General features: G+C 43.6%; 1 protein-coding gene across 1 annotated transcript in view; it reads right to left on the bottom strand.

Annotated features, from left to right (window-relative positions):
* Positions 1–18,634, bottom strand: part of clint1a (clathrin interactor 1a) — a 55,266-nt gene that overhangs the window by 10,079 nt on the left and 26,553 nt on the right. The window contains exons 9-10 of the mRNA XM_084331871.1: positions 8,014–8,079; positions 3,284–3,540 (exon numbers count right to left, since the gene is read on the bottom strand). Coding sequence (XP_084187997.1) covers positions 3,284–3,540; positions 8,014–8,079 — 323 coding nt within the window. The remainder of the gene's footprint in view (positions 1–3,283; positions 3,541–8,013; positions 8,080–18,634) is intronic.

The raw sequence follows: 18,634 nt of genomic DNA, 5'->3' as shown, positions 1-18,634 counted from the left end.
TGTCTCTGGACGACCTCACCCGTCGCAATATCTACAGTGACGGACCAGAATTCCTTAAGCTCCCGGAAGGAGAGTGGCCTACGCCCACCCCACGGGAAGCAAGTAACGAGGAGGCTGAGAACAAGAAACCTATGTTCTGTGGACTGAGCACAGTCGCCTCCACAGACCCCAACATAGATGACTGCATTACCCTAGAGAGTGCGCAGCAGAGGACATTCCTGTGGCACCACCCAGAGATTCAGTCCACCACTGACATGTCAGCAGCTGACTACGAAGAAGCAGAACTTCTTCTACTACAACGAGCCCAGAGAGACTCGTTCCCCGATGAGCTAGACTGTCTACAGGGAGGAAAGCCCGTCCCATCAGACAGCAGACTGCTCCACCTGGCACCCGAGAGTGACGCCCATAATCTCATCAGAGTGGGTGGTCGCCTGCGGAGAGCCCCCGATCTACCGGATGACATTAAGTACCCGATAGTCTTGAACAGCCGACACAAGGTCACAGAGCTGATCATAAAGAAATACGACGAGGATGTACACCACGCAGGAGCAGAGAGAGTCTTCGCGGAGATCAGACGTCGCTATTGGATACTTCAAGGAAGAGAAGCGGTGCGACGCTTCCAGCGAACCTGTCTAGACTGCCAAAAGTGGCGCGCGCAGCCCAGCATACCACGGATGGCTGACATACCTCCCTGTCGCCTCCGACTCGGCGACAAGCCATTCCACTCCACAGGCATGGACTGTTTTGGCCCGTTGTATATAAAGAGAGGAAGAGGAACCGAGAAGCGGTGGGGTATTGTATTCAAATGCATGACCACCAGAGCGATACATATCAAGCTCCTTCCGACCATGAGCACAGACTCATTCCTTATGGCCTTCCGAAGATTCACATCACGGAAAGGAAAACCGTCTACATTGTTGTCTGATCACGGGACAAACTTCAAAGGCGGAGAAAGAGAGCTGAGAGAGAGCTTCCAAGCTATGGGCCCAGAACTTAAGACCCACCTCGCTCCATCCCAGATTGACTTCCAGTTTAATCCCCCGAACGCACCCCACTTTGGTGGAACCTGGGAACGAGAAGTACGTTCTATAAAGACAGCCCTGTACGCCGTGCTTGGGGCCCAGACTGTGGCGGAGGAAGTCCTAATGACAGTCCTCACGGAGATCGAGGGAGTATTGAACTCAAAGCCCCTCGGTTACGTCTCCAGTGATGTAGCAGATGTCGACCCAGTCACCCCCAACACACTCTTAATGGGGCGGCTGGACCCCGCGCTACCCCAGACAATGTACAGGCCTGAAGAAGCGAACGGCCGAAGAATGTGGAGGTACAGTCAAGTACTAGCTGACAAGTTTTGGAGCAGCTTCCTACTCCACTACCTGCCGTCTCTACAGACCCGCCAGAAGTGGGTAAAAGAGAGAGACAATTTGACAGAAGGAACAGTCGTCATGATTATCGACCAGTCACTACCCAGAGCTATGTGGCCGGCTGGCCGCGTAAGCAAAGTGATCACCGGTGCCGATGGCAAGGTCCGAGCAGCTGAAGTACTCGTCCAAGGGCGAACTTACACACGACCCGTGGCGAGGCTAATAGAACTGCCCCGACTCCCAGATACTATCGATGATGACCATGACCCATGACTTTGTGAGTTGACTGACCCTTACAGCGGACCTTGAGTGGTAGACAGTGCGGTTAATCTGTCTCTGCTTAGCTAATTAGGTGGGACTAATTAGGGGGCGGCTGTTGTGAAGGATCAGATTAAACCGAATATATATATTTATTTATATATATATATTTAAATCGTATTTGTATATCGTTGATATCCCCTGTATATTCCTTGTACAATATGCACTGAATATCCCTTTAGTCTACTAAACAGCCCATAATAGTTTCATTCTACCATTGGACAAGAACCTGGCGCCAGCAGCCATACCCCTAGGTTCAAGTTCAATCGTGCCGCCCAACATGCCGAGGCAAGCCCGGTTCCGCGTAGGAATACGTCTGGCGAAATACGAATGGTACTATTTGTTCACAGCGCATATATATATGGCGCAAGTAAAGTAGAACTTTCTTTTTAGTCCAGTTCTTTACCCTCCAACAGAGTGACAGACGCGAAGCCTCACCCACGACGCACGTGTGGTGCAGTAAGGCCTACTTGGCCTCAGAATAGGCATTGAGATATCGTGTGGATTAATAGTTGAATTGTCATAGTTTGGCACTATACCGTCGAGTTGGACGTATTCTATTAAGCTAATAATAGTCTATTTATGTATGGTGCATCGTTCGGTTAGAGTTATAAAGTTATCAGTACCCCCATCGTTCCTGACGTTATCTGGAGTCTTAACCAGGCTGGGCAGACCACTAGTGGTGCTTGCATCCGAGGAGCTCCGGGCCAGGGCGACTGGACCTGTATATTGGATTACTCTACCCGGACGACGGCGAGCATTCCACGGCTTGGATTATGCTTTGGGTGCTTTGATTATTCCATGGATAACGGCCAACACTGCGGAGTGTTGGAACTACCCCCCGGAGAGGAGCAAGGTGAGACGGCGCTCTACACCAGTGAGGTCGCCTCACGTCTCTCCGTTGTGGACCGGCAGCTACTGTCCACCAGAGGGTCCAGCTGTATTCGTCTGCGGACCGAGGTTCTGTGGGCACCGTGTTCAAGACTTTGAATTCTCCCAAGAAATCGTCGGCCAGATGGGATACCGCCAGCGGCTTCTCTAACCCCCCCCTCCTACTGTCTTACAACCAGCGGGACCCCCCCCCCCCCCTTAGTGTATCCAGCTATAATCATTTAAGTACCATCGCTATAGTTTCCTAAAGAAACGGGTTGTATACTTACTCCCTGCGTAACCAGAGATTGGACATTCAATGTTGATTTACCTACGAATACTCATTTGCCATACAAGTGCATTTCAAATCATAAGTGTAAACAAGTGAACGTTGTATATACCTTTTGCTATATTAAATATTCGATTTGTACATTTGTGTGGACTTCGTTTCATCAGGTGGGAAAGTGTTCATCATATTTATATCATGTACTGGATGGCCAGAAGTTAAAGTACAAGAGGTAGTGGTTTAATATTACCATATCTAACAATACAGTCAGGGAATTGTACCCCTCAGTTACACAGACTAAAGTGGGGAAACAAGCGGTATCAATGCAAAGTGGGGGAGTTGGAGTATTTATGTCGCAAGGAATATTTATATCGATAGATAGGCATTTTCTGCATTATGCATGAAGTGGGCAGTGAATCTGGTGTGTGTGTGCATTCATCCATACCTGTGATCTGGACTGAGGGAGCATCGTGGTGCTCATGCTCTGTGTGCTGCTCATGCTAAAGTTGAGGCTTTGGGAGGTGGTGAGGGACTGCGTTGGCCCCATCAGCTCAAACAGGTCCGCTGATGGAGGAGCCTGGGCCGGGACCGGGGCTGTGATGTCTCCAAACAGATCAGTCCCACTGGGATCCGGAGGCTGGACAGAGGCTGGCATCTGACCTCCAGGGAAGGCATTCCACTCCCCGAAATCTGGGGCTGGGGCTGGAGATGCAAGAAGCAAGTCCTTTATCTTTTTTTTTTGAACAAATGTTTTTTAGCAAGTCCTTTATCATGAGTAGGTTTCATATTATAACTTAATTAAGACTAGGTTTCATATTATGACTTTATTATGACTACATTTTAACACTTTGGACGCCAGAGTCCAGACCCAATGATAGTCGGGTTAACTTGCCGACACTTGGGCACCAAACCCGATTATAGTCGGGTTTTCATCGTTATTTCTTTTATTCGATATTTCCATTCATTACAGGCACACAGACATCTGGGTTAACATGGGGAATCATTCTGAGAATGCCAATGTGCAATACCGGCCGCATCCACCCAGGTGGCAGTATCGAGCACCCTTTGAAACATGATATCTTGGCCTGTGGGTCGATCAGAAGTCTCCGGTCGGATTTTTATTGGTCGGGCAAGGGGATCGGTTGTCCCGATCGGATTGAGAAGCGCGAATTGCTCCCGGTGCATGATGTGTGGCGGATTATGTTGGCGACACCAATACTGGGACTCGCGATCAGATAATTGGAATATTCTTTTTGGGGTACATCCTAGTGAAGGTAAGGCCTATATGGTATCAATCCTGCTGTGATCCAACCATGATTTCACTTCGATAACAATATATGTGTGTAACGTTACTCCACAATGTGTGCCGTTGGTGACGATCAAAGCATCAAAAAACTGCCACCCCCCCCCCCCCCACCCTTTCATGCATTCATGATGAAACATAATACCGATAATATAGATGTGATTTCAAAATAGTAGCGTGTACAGGCGAGAAATGGCAACGTTTTTAATGAATTGCACGTATTGCTGCATAGCGTCGTTTTCTGGGATTAGACGGGATTATTCTAAAACTAGTCATATTCACCACAGTATAAAACGGGAATGTATGGATGAAAATTATTTCTTTAACACATATTGAACGATAGTCGATGTCAAATGGGCCATAGTATTGTATCCATAGCTATAATATAGAATATAGTTATAGCCCTGCAAACACTGCCATGTATTCCTATATTTTAGAGCGTAATGCTTTTAACTAGGGCTGTCTTAAATACTTCGAAGCTTCGTTCGATGGCACAAGCTTCGAACATAAAAAAAAAATCGAAGTTAAAAAAAATTATATATATAAATTAATAATTAAAAAAAAATTGCCTCAAATCTTGTGCCTCCATTCCAATGAAACTAAAGTAAGCAGCGCCTTCCCGCCTCCATTCCAATGAAACAAAAGTAAGCAGCGCCTCGACTCCACCTCTCTACAACAAGCACGTGGAGATTATCTGTGTTGAAAACAACAAGGACATGTCCAGCAGACATGTCGACGAAGAAGCGAAGCAATGCCGTTTGTTATGTAAGACTATGTCGGACAGATTTGTGTTCATTGTGCTGCTTTTTTAAAGTGTCCCGACCCATAAAAAATATGTCTTAATAAAACGTGCTTAATTAAGTCGAATTCTGCCTTTGTCTCTATCAACTACATATAAATATTTATATAATTGTTTGCTTGATAGACGAAGGTTGCAACATAATTATGTAATGTCATGTCGTTGGCTGTGAGAGCAGCCCCACTGCACCCAGGCAGCGCAGCCGAGTGAAAAAAGCGTCACAGTCACTTAATTCATTAATCCAATCCACTTTATTTATAGAGCACATTTAAAAACAACAAAGTTTACCAAAGTGCTGTACAAGTCCCACAACATAAGATACAAATAAATAAATAAATGTTTAAAAAAAAATCAAAAAAAAAAAATATCGAAGCTTCGAATTAAAATCGAAGCTCGGCCCCGAAGCTTCGATTGCCAAAAAAAGCTTCGAAGGTCAGCCCTACTTTTAACAACACTACACGCATGTCGCTGTGGCGTCCAAAGTGTTAATATTGTAACTTTATGACTACATTTAACACTATGATCGCCGTGAACGAGTTTACACGTCATTCCTAGCCATGCTCATTCTGCCGAAGACGCCGTAACTCGTCTTTGATGTCAATATTTCAAAAATCTGTCATCGAAATCATATTTCCTTTCCGGAGCCCTGAGACACAGTGCAAAGCTCCACTCAACTCTCTAGCGGTTCAAGAGCGCCATCTGGTGGCCGATCGGCAGATCGCCAGCCGGAAATTAACCTTTGAACCGGTAGTGCTCATCCATATGTGGTCCGGCCACTCGCTATCGTTAGAGAGACTCCGTATAGACACAGTGAACATCGATTGGTGCAAATAACTCGAAAAAACAACATGATTTGGACGTATATACTATTATACAACCTGGAAATGGATCGGGCATTTCTCCATCCCATAATAGAAAAAATTCTGTTCCACGCTCATCTGCCAGCGGCGCGAGGAAGCCACGGTAAGATTCAGCGTTATTTTCTAATGTCTTCTATACTAACTGATCTGATGAACATATGACCCCCTCTGGATGAATCATCTAACGCTGCCCACGGAATTATAAACGATCCCCCGCCCATCCGGTCATCATCAGATGATGCGTAGAAACTTCTAGAAGTACGTCCAGTTGACATTTTTTATCTCGCACAGATTCCTACCAAACTGTATTTGATCATCAATATAATGCATTTAGGGCTATAAATCACGTTCTGAAGAAAGCTGCAGAAAACGATAAAAACATACTTATACTTTAGACCATATTTTAGTATGAATATGTGAATGAAAAAGTTCAACGTTGCTACACCCTGAACAATACATATAGGACATTGAATGGGCCATAATAATGGCAATTTAGCAATAGAATTTAAAAAGTTATAGCCCTGCAAAGAAGGGGAACTTCTCCATAGACAAATAGAGCTGGCGAGGGATGGTAAATTATGAATTTAACCCATGGCGATTAAAGTGTTAATATTGTGACTTTTATGAATTTTTTTTTTTGATCCACTTTTTCTCCCATTTTCTATTTTTCTCCCATCCCAATTTTCATATCGTCCAATTCAACCCTCCCCTGTATTCGAACGTTGTTTCTTGCCTCCCACAAGCCGGCTGCAATGTGGACCAAGTCATACATAGCACGAGTCCCCTCCGATACTCGAGGTAACAGCCGTCGCATCTTTTCACCTGCGCGGCTCAATCTTTCAGCGTCGGGGGTCTGGGCTTTGGAGGGGCCCCGCCCCTGTCGCTTCTTGATTCTACTGTGCAGGCGCACCAACCGACCTGTAGGAGTCGCTGTCCACAACGCCCGATCCCCACCCTTAAGTTTCCCTCCCCGTAATACGGCCAATGTGTATTACTGTGGACGACCAGCTAAACTGAAAGCAATGTGGAGAGCGGGGCTCGAACAGGAGGCATCCTGTTCGAGCCCAGTCTCCAGCATTCGTTGCGAGCGCCTTGCCCACTGCGCCACGTAGCCGCCCTGTGACTTTTATGACTATTATGACTAGGTTTCATATTATGACTAGGTTTAATATTATGACTAGGTTTCATATTATGACTAGGTTTATTATCATGACTACCGGTAGATTTATAATTATGACTAACGGAACGTAGACCAATCTCAGTCACTCTTATTGTCTGGGACCAAATTCGGTCACGCCCCATTTTGAGCGACATCCAGGCTTTTTTTACCGTCAGCGTTTGGGAATTTCATGTGAAATTATACTTATTTTAGAATATATATATCAAATTTCATGAGTATTCATCTATATTTGGGCATCTAAAGACTATTAGATATGAACCTATGTACCAATAAAAAGTGGGAATCTCTAGAATGTGTTTTGGGCGACGGTGTTTACGGAAGTGCGGGTAGCCTCTCAAGTTGACGATACACAACACTTTCTGTTGTCAGTAGATGGCAGCATTGGTTTAAAATTAAAAGGTGAAAATGTTATGACTACAACATGAATACAATTCCCAAGACCTTTAGCACAGGTCAGCACCAGATTAGGAAAACACGATCTGAACAGCGTTAAACTATTAATGGGACCCGAGTACAGTGATCGAGAATGGTCACCCAATTATCTTAACAAAAGTGCATCATTAGCATTATGTTTGTCGTCTAAACGGGAACATAATGGTACAATTTAAGATTTGAATGTTATCCGCATATAAAGGACAAATAAAACATCGTTAATTTGTAAGAAACCTCAATGAAAACGGCGCAGGGTAAGTTATATTCGCTAATGTTGTGAAAATGTGATAGAATCCTATAAAAATGTGGACGCATTTGGTCACTGTGACGTTAGGTTTATCATTCGTTCGGTGACTACTGCTACATATCAAGTTTTCATCAAGTCCTCTACCTCCTCCTCCCCCCTCCGTCTCCTTGTCATACATAACAGGACTTGATGTGTGTCTGTTCTTGTTATGCAGAGCAGGTAGCAGGCTCCATATGGCCAGGGCTCCCTCCCACCCACCACCCCTCTGAATATTCTAGCAGTATGGCTGTAACAGCACGGCACACACACATGCATGCACACGCACACAAATAAATAGTTCCCAAAAAATCCTACCAGGTCCTGAGGAGATGCCTGCAGAAGCAGCAGGCGAGGAGAAGTCAGCAAATGCACTGATCAGGTCTGCATTGAAACAGGAAAATTAGAGAGACAGACATACATAGGTTAGTCAATAGGGAGGGTTCCAGGTGTGGTTCCACCATAGTTAGCATTCCTTTAGTGTCAGAAATTAAGGAGGGGAGGGGTGGAGGAGACCAAACATCTGCTCCGTCCTCCCTCCCTCCACCAGGGACTGCTGCAAAAACATCTGGTGCACTTAGTCGCTATATATCAACCCCCTCCTCCTCCTCCATCTCCATGCCGCCAGCATCTCTGTCCTCAAACCTGCAGTGAACGTCATCCTAATGCCTACTGCCTCCCAGCAGGTTGAACCAGTGGTGCCAGAATTAACTAAATAGTGGGAGAGTCAAGGTTACTCTTATGAATGTTAAAAGAACTCTCATGCAACATTGCATTTATAAGATTTACAAGATATATACCGGTATATAAAAAAAGTAAAAGGTGTATTTTGTTTAGTGTATTTTGAGATGAATTGTGTGCCTACAATAATCTTTTATTTGAACTGAAATGTTGTGACAAGTTCCATAGGAGAAACACACTGCAAGCGACAGAAGTGAAAATAAATGTTCTATGGTATGGGGGGGGGGGGTCAAAAACAGCACTTTTTAAACAGATGTTTTTTAATTAAATATTATTGAACTAATGCATAAATGCATAGGCTACAGTCTCAGCCTGGATAACACGTCTAATCTTATCTAGTAAAGATCCAGTACAATGATTTTTAATTCAGTCATAGATGATTTACTGTGGGATGTTAATGCCATGAGTATAAACCTTTCAGCTTCAGATGTAGCCTATCATTTGATTTGTTATAACAGTTTTAGTGCACCCTCTCTGAGCACAGCCAATTCTCAGTAGCTTGAGGGACACTTAGGTAGAACAGCAGTAGATAGTAGAACAGCAGTAGATAGTAGAACAGCAGTAGATAGTAGAACAGCAGTAGATAGTAGAACAGCAGTAGATAGAACAGCAGTAGATAGTAGAACAGCAGTAGGTAGTAGAACAGCAGTAGGTAGTAGAACAGCAGTAGATAGAACAGCAGTAGATAGTAGAACAGCAGTAGATAGTAGAACAGCAGTAGATAGAACAGCAGTAGATGGTAGAACAGCAGTAGATAGTAGAACAGCAGTAGAACAGCAGTAGATAGTAGAACAGCAGTAGATAGTAGAACAGCAGTAGATAGTAGAACAGCAGTAGATAGTAGAACAGCAGTAGATAGTAGAACAGCAGTAGATAGTAGAACAGCAGTAGATAGTAGAACAGCAGTAGATAGAACAGCAGTAGATAGTAGAACAGCAGTAGGTAGTAGAACAGCAGTAGGTAGAACAGCAGTAGATAGAACAGCAGTAGATAGTAGAACAGCAGTAGATAGTAGAACAGCAGTAGATAGAACAGCAGTAGATAGTAGAACAGCAGTAGATAGTAGAACAGCAGTAGATAGTAGAACAGCAGTAGAACAGCAGTAGATAGTAGAACAGCAGTAGATAGTAGAACAGCAGTAGATAGTAGAACAGCAGTAGAACAGCAGTATAGTAGAACAGCAGTAGATAGTAGAACAGCAGTAGATAGAACAGCAGTAGATAGTAGAACAGCAGTAGGTAGTAGAACAGCAGTAGGTAGTAGAACAGCAGTAGATAGAACAGCAGTAGATAGTAGAACAGCAGTAGATAGTAGAACAGCAGTAGATAGAACAGCAGTAGATAGTAGAACAGCAGTAGATAGTAGAACAGCAGTAGAACAGCAGTAGATAGTAGAACAGCAGTAGAACAGCAGTAGATAGTAGAACAGTAGTAGATAGTAGAACAGCAGTAGATAGTAGAACAGCAGTAGAACAGCAGTAGATAGTAGAACAGCAGTAGATAGTAGAACAGCAGTAGATAGTAGAACAGCAGTAGATAGAACAGCAGTAGATAGTAGAACAGCAGTAGATAGTAGAACAGCAGTAGAACAGCAGTAGATAGTAGAACAGCAGTAGATAGTAGAACAGCAGTAGAACAGCAGTAGATAGTAGAACAGCAGTAGATAGTAGAACAGCAGTAGAACAGCAGTAGATAGTAGAACAGCAGTAGATAGTAGAACAGCAGTAGATAGAACAGCAGTAAAACAGCAGTAGCAGGGCTGTACACTGAGACGAGATGATCGCAAATTGCTCCTTAATTTGGCCCGTGCGAGTGGAAAATTATATTTGGGGGCAACCTTGCGAGTAGTGATTTCAACCCTTCATTTGCATTTCACTCCTAAATGATTCCATACAAATTGGATAAAAAAATTGTAAAACATTAGCCTACAACCAGGGCTGTACAGTGCGACATAATGTCGTGGTGCTATGAAATAATCTGTCGGCAATGAATGAACTTACTGCGATAAGCCTGTGTGAAAAAAAGATTTGCGTGTGGAGTGAATCTGGGCCACGCTATATACTTGGTAGTTGTAGTCTATCGTGCGATTAAATACCATGTCCCTGTCTGCGTAGAGTCCATACATCCAACACCAAATCCCATAATTCCTAGCGAACAATCTAAACGAAACTGAATGTGGCATCTTCCTTGCAATAATAATATGGGCTATTGCATCGCCAAAGAAGAACTTCATTTCAATAAGTTTAAGCCGCTAATTTTGCTCTGCAAGAAGAACGGAGCGGATATCAGTCCATCTTATGACAACCATGTCCGATGTGGAGAGATGATAAGAGACCATAGCCGATTAAATTAAGTGAGATCTGGCAGTGATGATTGGCGGGGACACACTTCTAACGTTAGGTGAGTCGCCCACTATTAGGACGTTTTTCATTAAATACTGTCTACTTAAATTTCCCTCCGGGGATCAATAAAGTATCAACCTATCTATCTATCTAATAATGAGACAATATGCAAATAAGATAATACTAATAATTGTCACGGTTCCCCGTATATGAAATAAAAGTGGCTTGCAACTTACTGCTGGTAAAATCACCGTTTATTTCTCGTTTTGCATAGTATTACATTCCACTTCTATAAACAATCAAAGTCCTACCGTAAGAGCCTCATACGGGTCAATTAAACCTTTTTGATTAGTCTTTCCTTCGAGCTAAGTTGAACTGAACATTTCACTGTCAAAAGCGCAAACTTAAACAAGGTTGCGTCGCGACACGGTTTTCAAAATAAAGGTCACATATACAAATACCTCTCAATTCTTATAAAAAAGTCCCGGATATACATAAACATTAATTGGCATAGATCTCTATAAACGGCCCAACACATTGATCACTTTAGGCACACCCTGAAACCAGTAACATCACAAATATGAAGCGGGTATTTACCCATAAAAATAATAAACCTTTCATGGGGTTATTTACAATAATAATAATTCATTTGATTTCTAAAGCACTTTTCATTGTGAAACAAAGGTATGCAGAGTTTCTTGTCCTCCTGATTAATGCAATGGTGTGTGTGTTGTGGTGATCTCATTCAAGGAGCACTACACACTTTCTCAGTTGGTTCATTATAAAAGATACAAACCTGAAAACAAACGCACTTGAATGTTAAATAAAAGGACCACAGTAATGAGGCAGGAACATCATATTTTTTTAATAATGGTAAAATTGTTATTAAAAAATTTGACCCTAAAAAATATTCTTTGCCCCTAAATGTCTCATTTAGGGGCAAGTGTGCCCCTAGTGAAAAAGCTTAGCGTACAGCCCTGCAGTAGATAGTAGAACAGCAGTAGATAGTAGAACAGCAGTATAGTAGAACAGCAGTAGATAGTAGAACAGCAGTAGATAGTAGAACAGCAGTAGCTTGTAGAACAGCAGTAGCTTGTAGAACAGCAGTAGATAGTAGAACAGCAGTAGATAGTAGAACAGCAGTAGATAGTAGAACAGCAGTAGATAGTAGAACAGCAGTAGAACAGCAGTAGATAGTAGAACAGCAGTAGATAGTAGAACAGCAGTAGATAGTAGAACAGCAGTAGCTTGTAGAACAGCAGTAGATAGTAGAACAGCAGTAGATAGAACAGCAGTAGATAGTAGAACAGCAGTAGATAGTAGAACAGCAGTGACATGCCAACTCGCTAAACAGTCCTGCTGCCAGCACATCGATGACTGTAGCTATTTTGGTAATTTTTTGTCATACTGTGGGCTGGCAAAAGACTAGACTAGCATAGTCAGCCGTGGAGAGCCTCGCCATGTCTCCTGTGCGTCCCGCCCACATGTCCTTTTTTTATTTATTTTTTTACAAGCAGTGGCAGGACAAAAGCATAGCTCATCTGATTCAGCAGAGACTGAACACAGAACACCGTTTATACAGTTTTGGTACCTATTTTGATGTAAATGAAGGTCCCGCCCGCTCCCAATGTAAATGAGATGGTTCTCGATAAGCAAACTCCCAGAAACCTGTAGAACCGAAACCAGACACCCCTCATGGAGACTGGTTTGAAACTGAGCCAGGCCCAGAGGGACTGCCGGTCCTGGCTAGACGGGAAAAGTAGGGGGACAAAAAGATTCTCTGTGTCCCCCTATTTCTGGCGCCAGAGGTTTGAACATGTAAAAGGGAACTTTAAAGGCTTTCATAATCTGTAATTGATTGATGTGTAATGGTCTTAATTGATTGTACACATTTTATTTTACGATTGCACGTATTGTATACAGTATTGTTTATTGTATTTGTACTGTATTTATCATGTATTTATTATTAGGTTTGTATGCTCAACAAGTCAACATCATTGGGAATGAGGGCTTGCCTTCAATGAATTTTTTTATTGAATGAAGATTGAATGAATTAATGAAAAGGCCCAATCGGTGATCCAAATATAAACAAAGTGGGGGGTAGAACAGATCTGTACTTAGTTTTACAATGAGTTACGGAAGTTCCAAATAGTGTATTTTCCATCTACAGATGAACCTCTTAAAGAACTTATAGTAATATTACCCTGCATTGATATAGAGGAAAAATAAACATGGATTGGAGCTTTAAAAAAGGACCATGCCAACATTATGGGAAATGTGCTTATGGTATGAAGATAGATACCAATGTCCTCTCTGTGTGTTCAGTAGAAAGCTGTAATTAGGCTGTAAGCCGTTGTTACTGTAAAAATGTAATGATTGTGATTAGGGATGCTCGATATTGGCTTTTTTACCGATACCGATATTCCGATATTGTCCAACTCTTAATTTCCGATACCGATATATGCAGGGTTTCCCCCCAAAAAAAACGGAATAATTTCAGGTAACTAATAATTTCACTGGATGCATTCAAAAGGCTTTCTAAATGTAAGCATTATCTGTGCAAAATATGATCATTAAAAAAGTAAGAATTAACATTACATATCTCTTGTTGTTGAATTAAACCAACATGCATACTTTTGACAATAAATAAAATAAGAATTGGTTCTTACTTGCTTGCCTGGGTAAATAAAGGTTAAATAAATGTTTAAAAAAAAAAAAAAAAAAAAAAAAAAAAAAAACGGATACCGATATTTTCCGATATCACATTTTACTGCCGATATCGGCAGATAATATCGGTCGGCCGATAATATCGGACATCCCTAATTGTGATATGATGTTGTTAATGAGACGATGAGCTGTATGTGTATGTCACTGGAATTTCCCCAAGGGGATCAATAAAGTACCTATCTAGCTTGACCCAACAAATGGAAGCGGATACGGACCGCTAGCCTAGCTTAAAACTCAGAGAGGGGTGTTTTTGGCAAACAGCTAGGCTAGTGGTCCGTATCTGCTTCCATGCATTTGTGCTAAGCTAGGCTAGCTTGCAGCTGGATAACTTTCTACTGAACATAGAGAGGAAATTGGTATCTTCTTGTCCGACTCTGGAGAAGACGGTACATTTCCCATAATGTTGGTGTGTTCCGTTAACACATTGGGCGCCGGGGGTTGTGCCCATCAAAGTACCCAGTCTGCCACCGTTGAAAGCCTATGGAGATGTTTACCTTCTTTGCAGGGCTATAACTTTAAAAATGTTATTGCTATATTGACATTACTATGGCCCATTCAACATCGATTATCTATCGTTCAAGATGTGGGAACGTTATATTTTTTCATTCATACATTGTTGTGTTAATAGCGTCGAGAATATAAGTATGTTTTTAATCTTTTCTGCTGTAATTCCAAAAACAGTAGTTATAGGCCCTGAAGCATAATGATAGATTATCGATTGGCGTTTCTTTCCTATACACGCTATATTAAAAAATTCAAATGTATATGATCGGTATACATTATGCTTCATCATGCGTGAAGGAAAGGGGGGGGGGGGGGGTCGTTTATAATTCCTTGATCGTCAGTAACAGCTTTATTTAGTATGGGTTGATGTATTGATCAGATGGTTTGCAGTGAAATTAATAAACAATCGGGCTGAAAATAACGTTACGGTCCTCTTACCGTTCGCCGATGAGACGGAACAGCGGCTATACACACGCTACTAACAGCGAGCCCTGTACGGAAAAACTTACCCCCGACTGGCAGATTGGACCGTAGGACCATGATCATCCTGGTTCTGCTACTTTCGGGAGACATTCATCTAAACCCAGGCCCGGTTATGACCAGAACTCAGGCTAGAAGACTTGGTCTGGCAACGCAAGAAGCGATGGAGGTTCCCATCGCGACCAACAACAACATCAACAACGCAACCTGTGGCTACATCCACAGCGCGGGCGGCGATTCTCCCCCAATGACGCCGCAGCAGACAAGCACACGTGAGGCAGAGACGAGAGGAGGTGAACCGAGGGTCGAAACCATGACGACCAACTCGACGCGGGATTTAAACATCTTGACGCCCGATAGCCGGCTAGCTAGCAGAGCTAACAACGAAAACATCCAGGAACGAGTCCTTTGTTGTTCCAGCACGGCGCGGGACCCGACCCCCCCCCTCCCCCCTTCTTTGTTGTTCCAGCACGGCGCGGGACCCGACCCCCCCCTCCCCCCTTCCCACCCACAACAACAAAGCCCCCCAGCCCCACACAGTGGAACAGATCACAAACGAACAATACTTCGAACCTGCCAACATCAATGAAATAACCAACGCCAATGGACTGAACATTTTTCACATTAACATTAACAGCTTAAAAAACAAATTGGATGAAATCAAACAATTATTCATAAATGGTAAGGCAAACATACTGTGCTTCTCAGAAACTAAGCTTGACGATTCTGTAAAAGATCCAGAGATAGAGATTGAGAACTACTCAATAATCAGGAATGATAGAAACAAACATGGAGGTGGTGTCTGTGTGTACATACACAAGGACACCAAATTCATCAACAGAAATGACCTGAATCATAAATCAATTGAAACTGTATGGGTGGGTGAGAGGCGGTTAGGTGGTCGAGCGGAGATTGCGTTCGTCACCATCCCCGGAGCTGTGAGCTTGGTTCGCCTGTTCGAATCCAGCTCACAGCTCCGGGGTTGTCACCAGCTTGGCTGGCCGTCTGCACTGATACAATTGGCTGTATCAGAGGGTGGGAGAAGCTGGCGGGGTGGGTCCGGGTCGTTGTAAACAGCGACTCCTACAGTTCGGTCGGGGCGCCTGCTAAGCGCGGATTGGACGTGAGGGGGATAGTGTGGTCCTCCCACACGCTACGCCCTCTCAATGAGAATCCGCGCTGCCAGGTGAAAAGAAGCGGTGATTGGCTGGACGTGTGTCGGAGGAAGCACGTGGTAGCCTCCACTCTCCCAAATGATCTGACTGTGGGGGGTAAAGCGCAGCGACCAGGAAGGGACTGGGAATTGGCATACGACTAACATTGGGATGGGAGAAAATCGGAGGAAAAATGGAGGGGGAAAAAGACCAATAAAAAAATTAAAAAAAAAACTGTATGGGTGGAAATCCTATTCGAAAGGGCGAAATCCCTACTGGTTGGCACAGTCTACAGGCCGCCAGATCATAGTGGCTTTTATGATACACTGGATGGGTGTTTAGCTGGAGTTGAGGATGTAGACAAAATTCTTATTGGAGACTGGAACACGGATATGCAACGAAAAGATGCACCCGTCTTCAAGTCATTCAGTAGGTTTTGTGATCTGCACGGCCTCAGCCAGCTAATCACCCAACCCACACGTGTATGTGAATCAACTCAGACTACCATTGACCTCATTCTGACCTCCGACAAGTCCAAGATCTCCAATAAAGGGGTTATAGCATGCGGGTTAAGTGATCATTATATGATATTCTGTACCCGCAAAAAACTAAAACAAAAGGCTGGCTGCCACAAAACAGTCACATCTAGAGACCTAAAAACCTACTCTAGCGAGGCCTTCAACCTTGAACTGGAGAGTCTGGACTGGTCAGATGAACTCAATGGTACACTGGTTGAAGAAACATGGCTTGGTTTCAAAACCAAATTCTCAACAATACTAAACGACATGGCCCCCCTAAGAACCACCAGGGTAAAAAATCGCGCTGAGCCGTGGATGCACTCCGAAATACTGGCCGCTATGAAAACCAGAGACAAAAAATGCTCTGAGTTTCGTAAAAGTCAGTCAAAGCTTACTAAAAGCACGAGCAGTGAACTCCAAGCCCACGTGACTGAACTCAAACTAGAAAGAAACAGACTAAGAAACGACGTAAACTCCATGATCAAAACTGCAAAAAAGAATTTCATCAATGACAAAACTGAGGAAAACAAAAACAAACCACGTGAACTTTGGAAATTACTCAATAATCAACTAGGATGCAGTAAAAAACTTAAAACCAGATTCTCAAACATAAACATAAAAACGGACAACACGCTCATCACAGACAAGCTGGATGTAGCCAATTACTTAAACATTTTCTTCACAAACATAGCCACAACACTGGTAAACAAACTACCCTCCCACTCAGGGCTTTATGGGGTAGAACACATAGTAGCTTACTACAAAAACCTAGGGGTCCGCAAGGACGACTTCAAGCTGGAAATGGTAACAACAGATGAGGTACTCAATAAACTGAGCGCCCTCCAACCTAACAAGGCCACTGGCCACGACAACATCCCTTCCAAATTCCTCAGAGACTCAGCAGCCGCCATCACCCCAATCATCACACACATAATAAACCTCTCCATAAAACAGGGACACGTCCCCAAGGACTTCAAAATTGCGAGGGTGACCCCTCTGCACAAAAAGGGCAGCAAATTAGACCCAGGCAACTACCGCCCTGTTTCTATTCTCACCTCCATCTCGAAAGTCATGGAAAAAATTGTCTACGAACAGGTCGAAAAGTACCTAGCGGAAAAAAATCTAATCTACGAATTCCAATCTGGCTTCAGAACATCCCACTCCACTGACACATGCCTTCTCTATTTGAATGACCACATCAAACAAGAGGTGGACGCAGGCAAATACTGCGGCATGGTCATGCTGGACCTACAAAAGGCCTTTGACACGGTCAATCACTCCATTCTGATTGACAAGCTAAAAGCAATTGGTTTTGATAGTCTATCAGTGAGCTGGATGCAATCCTACCTTGAGGGGAGGGAACAGATGGTGGAGGTAAACGGTACCCTATCCCCCCCCCTCACAGTGAGCTGTGGTGTTCCACAAGGAAGCATACTAGGACCGCTACTGTTCCTAATTTATGCAAATGACATGTCGTCAGCTTGTGACTGCAACTTGTTCCTGTTTGCGGACGACTCAGCCCTGCTGGTCTCTGACAAGAACAAGTTACAGGTTGAAAAAACCCTCAGCTCGGAACTAGGCAGAATCTGCATATGGCTCGCTGATAACAAACTATCATTACACATGGGCAAAACAGAGTCCATTCTCTTCGGTTCAAATAACAAACTCAGCAAGACCGACGGCTTCTCAGTTACAGTGGGTGACAATATTGTCACAAGGAAAGATGAAATTACCTACCTGGGTTCCATCCTAGAGGCTAATCTCTCCTGTGACAAAATGGCATCCAATGTAATAAAAAAAGTCAACCAACGAACTCGATTCTTGTACCGGATCTCCTCTCTGGTAAACAAGAATACCCTGAAGACTCTGGCAGGAGCACTCATTCAGGGGTACTACGACTATGCTTGCACCTCATGGTACCAAAGCACCTCAAAGGCGCTAAAAACAAAATTACAAACATCTCAAAACAAACTGGTCAGACTACTGCTTGACCTTACTCCTAGAACCCACCTCACCCCTGCCCACTTTGACAACCTAGGATGGCTTAGAGTAGACGACAGAGTACAGCAACTTGCAATGGGCCTGGTCTACAAGATACACTACACGACCAAGGTACCCATGTACATGTCAAAATACTTCCCAAAGGTCAGTGAATACCACGATCACAACACCAGAGGGAGCTCCACAAATCATGTTAAACCCAGATTCGGCTCAAATAAGGGACTAAACACGTTTCGCAATTATGCCACATCAATGTGGAACGCCCTACCCAAAGCTGTAAAGGAATGTGGATCACTACCCACTTTCAAAACCTCTCTCAAGGGACACCTACGGGAGACTGCAATTCAACACTGGCCCCTGTAAATATCCTAACCCAACCCCCTCCAATGTACAGTCATTTACCTAGTATGGTTGTCAATAGTCCAATGTACAATTTTGTTTGTTTGTACAGTGTCTCCCCCCCCCCCCCCCCT

Source organism: Notolepis coatsorum, assembly GCF_963971535.1.
Source record: "Notolepis coatsorum genome assembly, chromosome: 16".
Taxonomy (NCBI): domain Eukaryota; kingdom Metazoa; phylum Chordata; class Actinopteri; order Aulopiformes; family Paralepididae; genus Notolepis; species Notolepis coatsorum.
The sequence above is the reverse complement of the archived record's forward strand: the minus strand, read 5'-3'. Positions and strand labels throughout refer to the sequence as shown.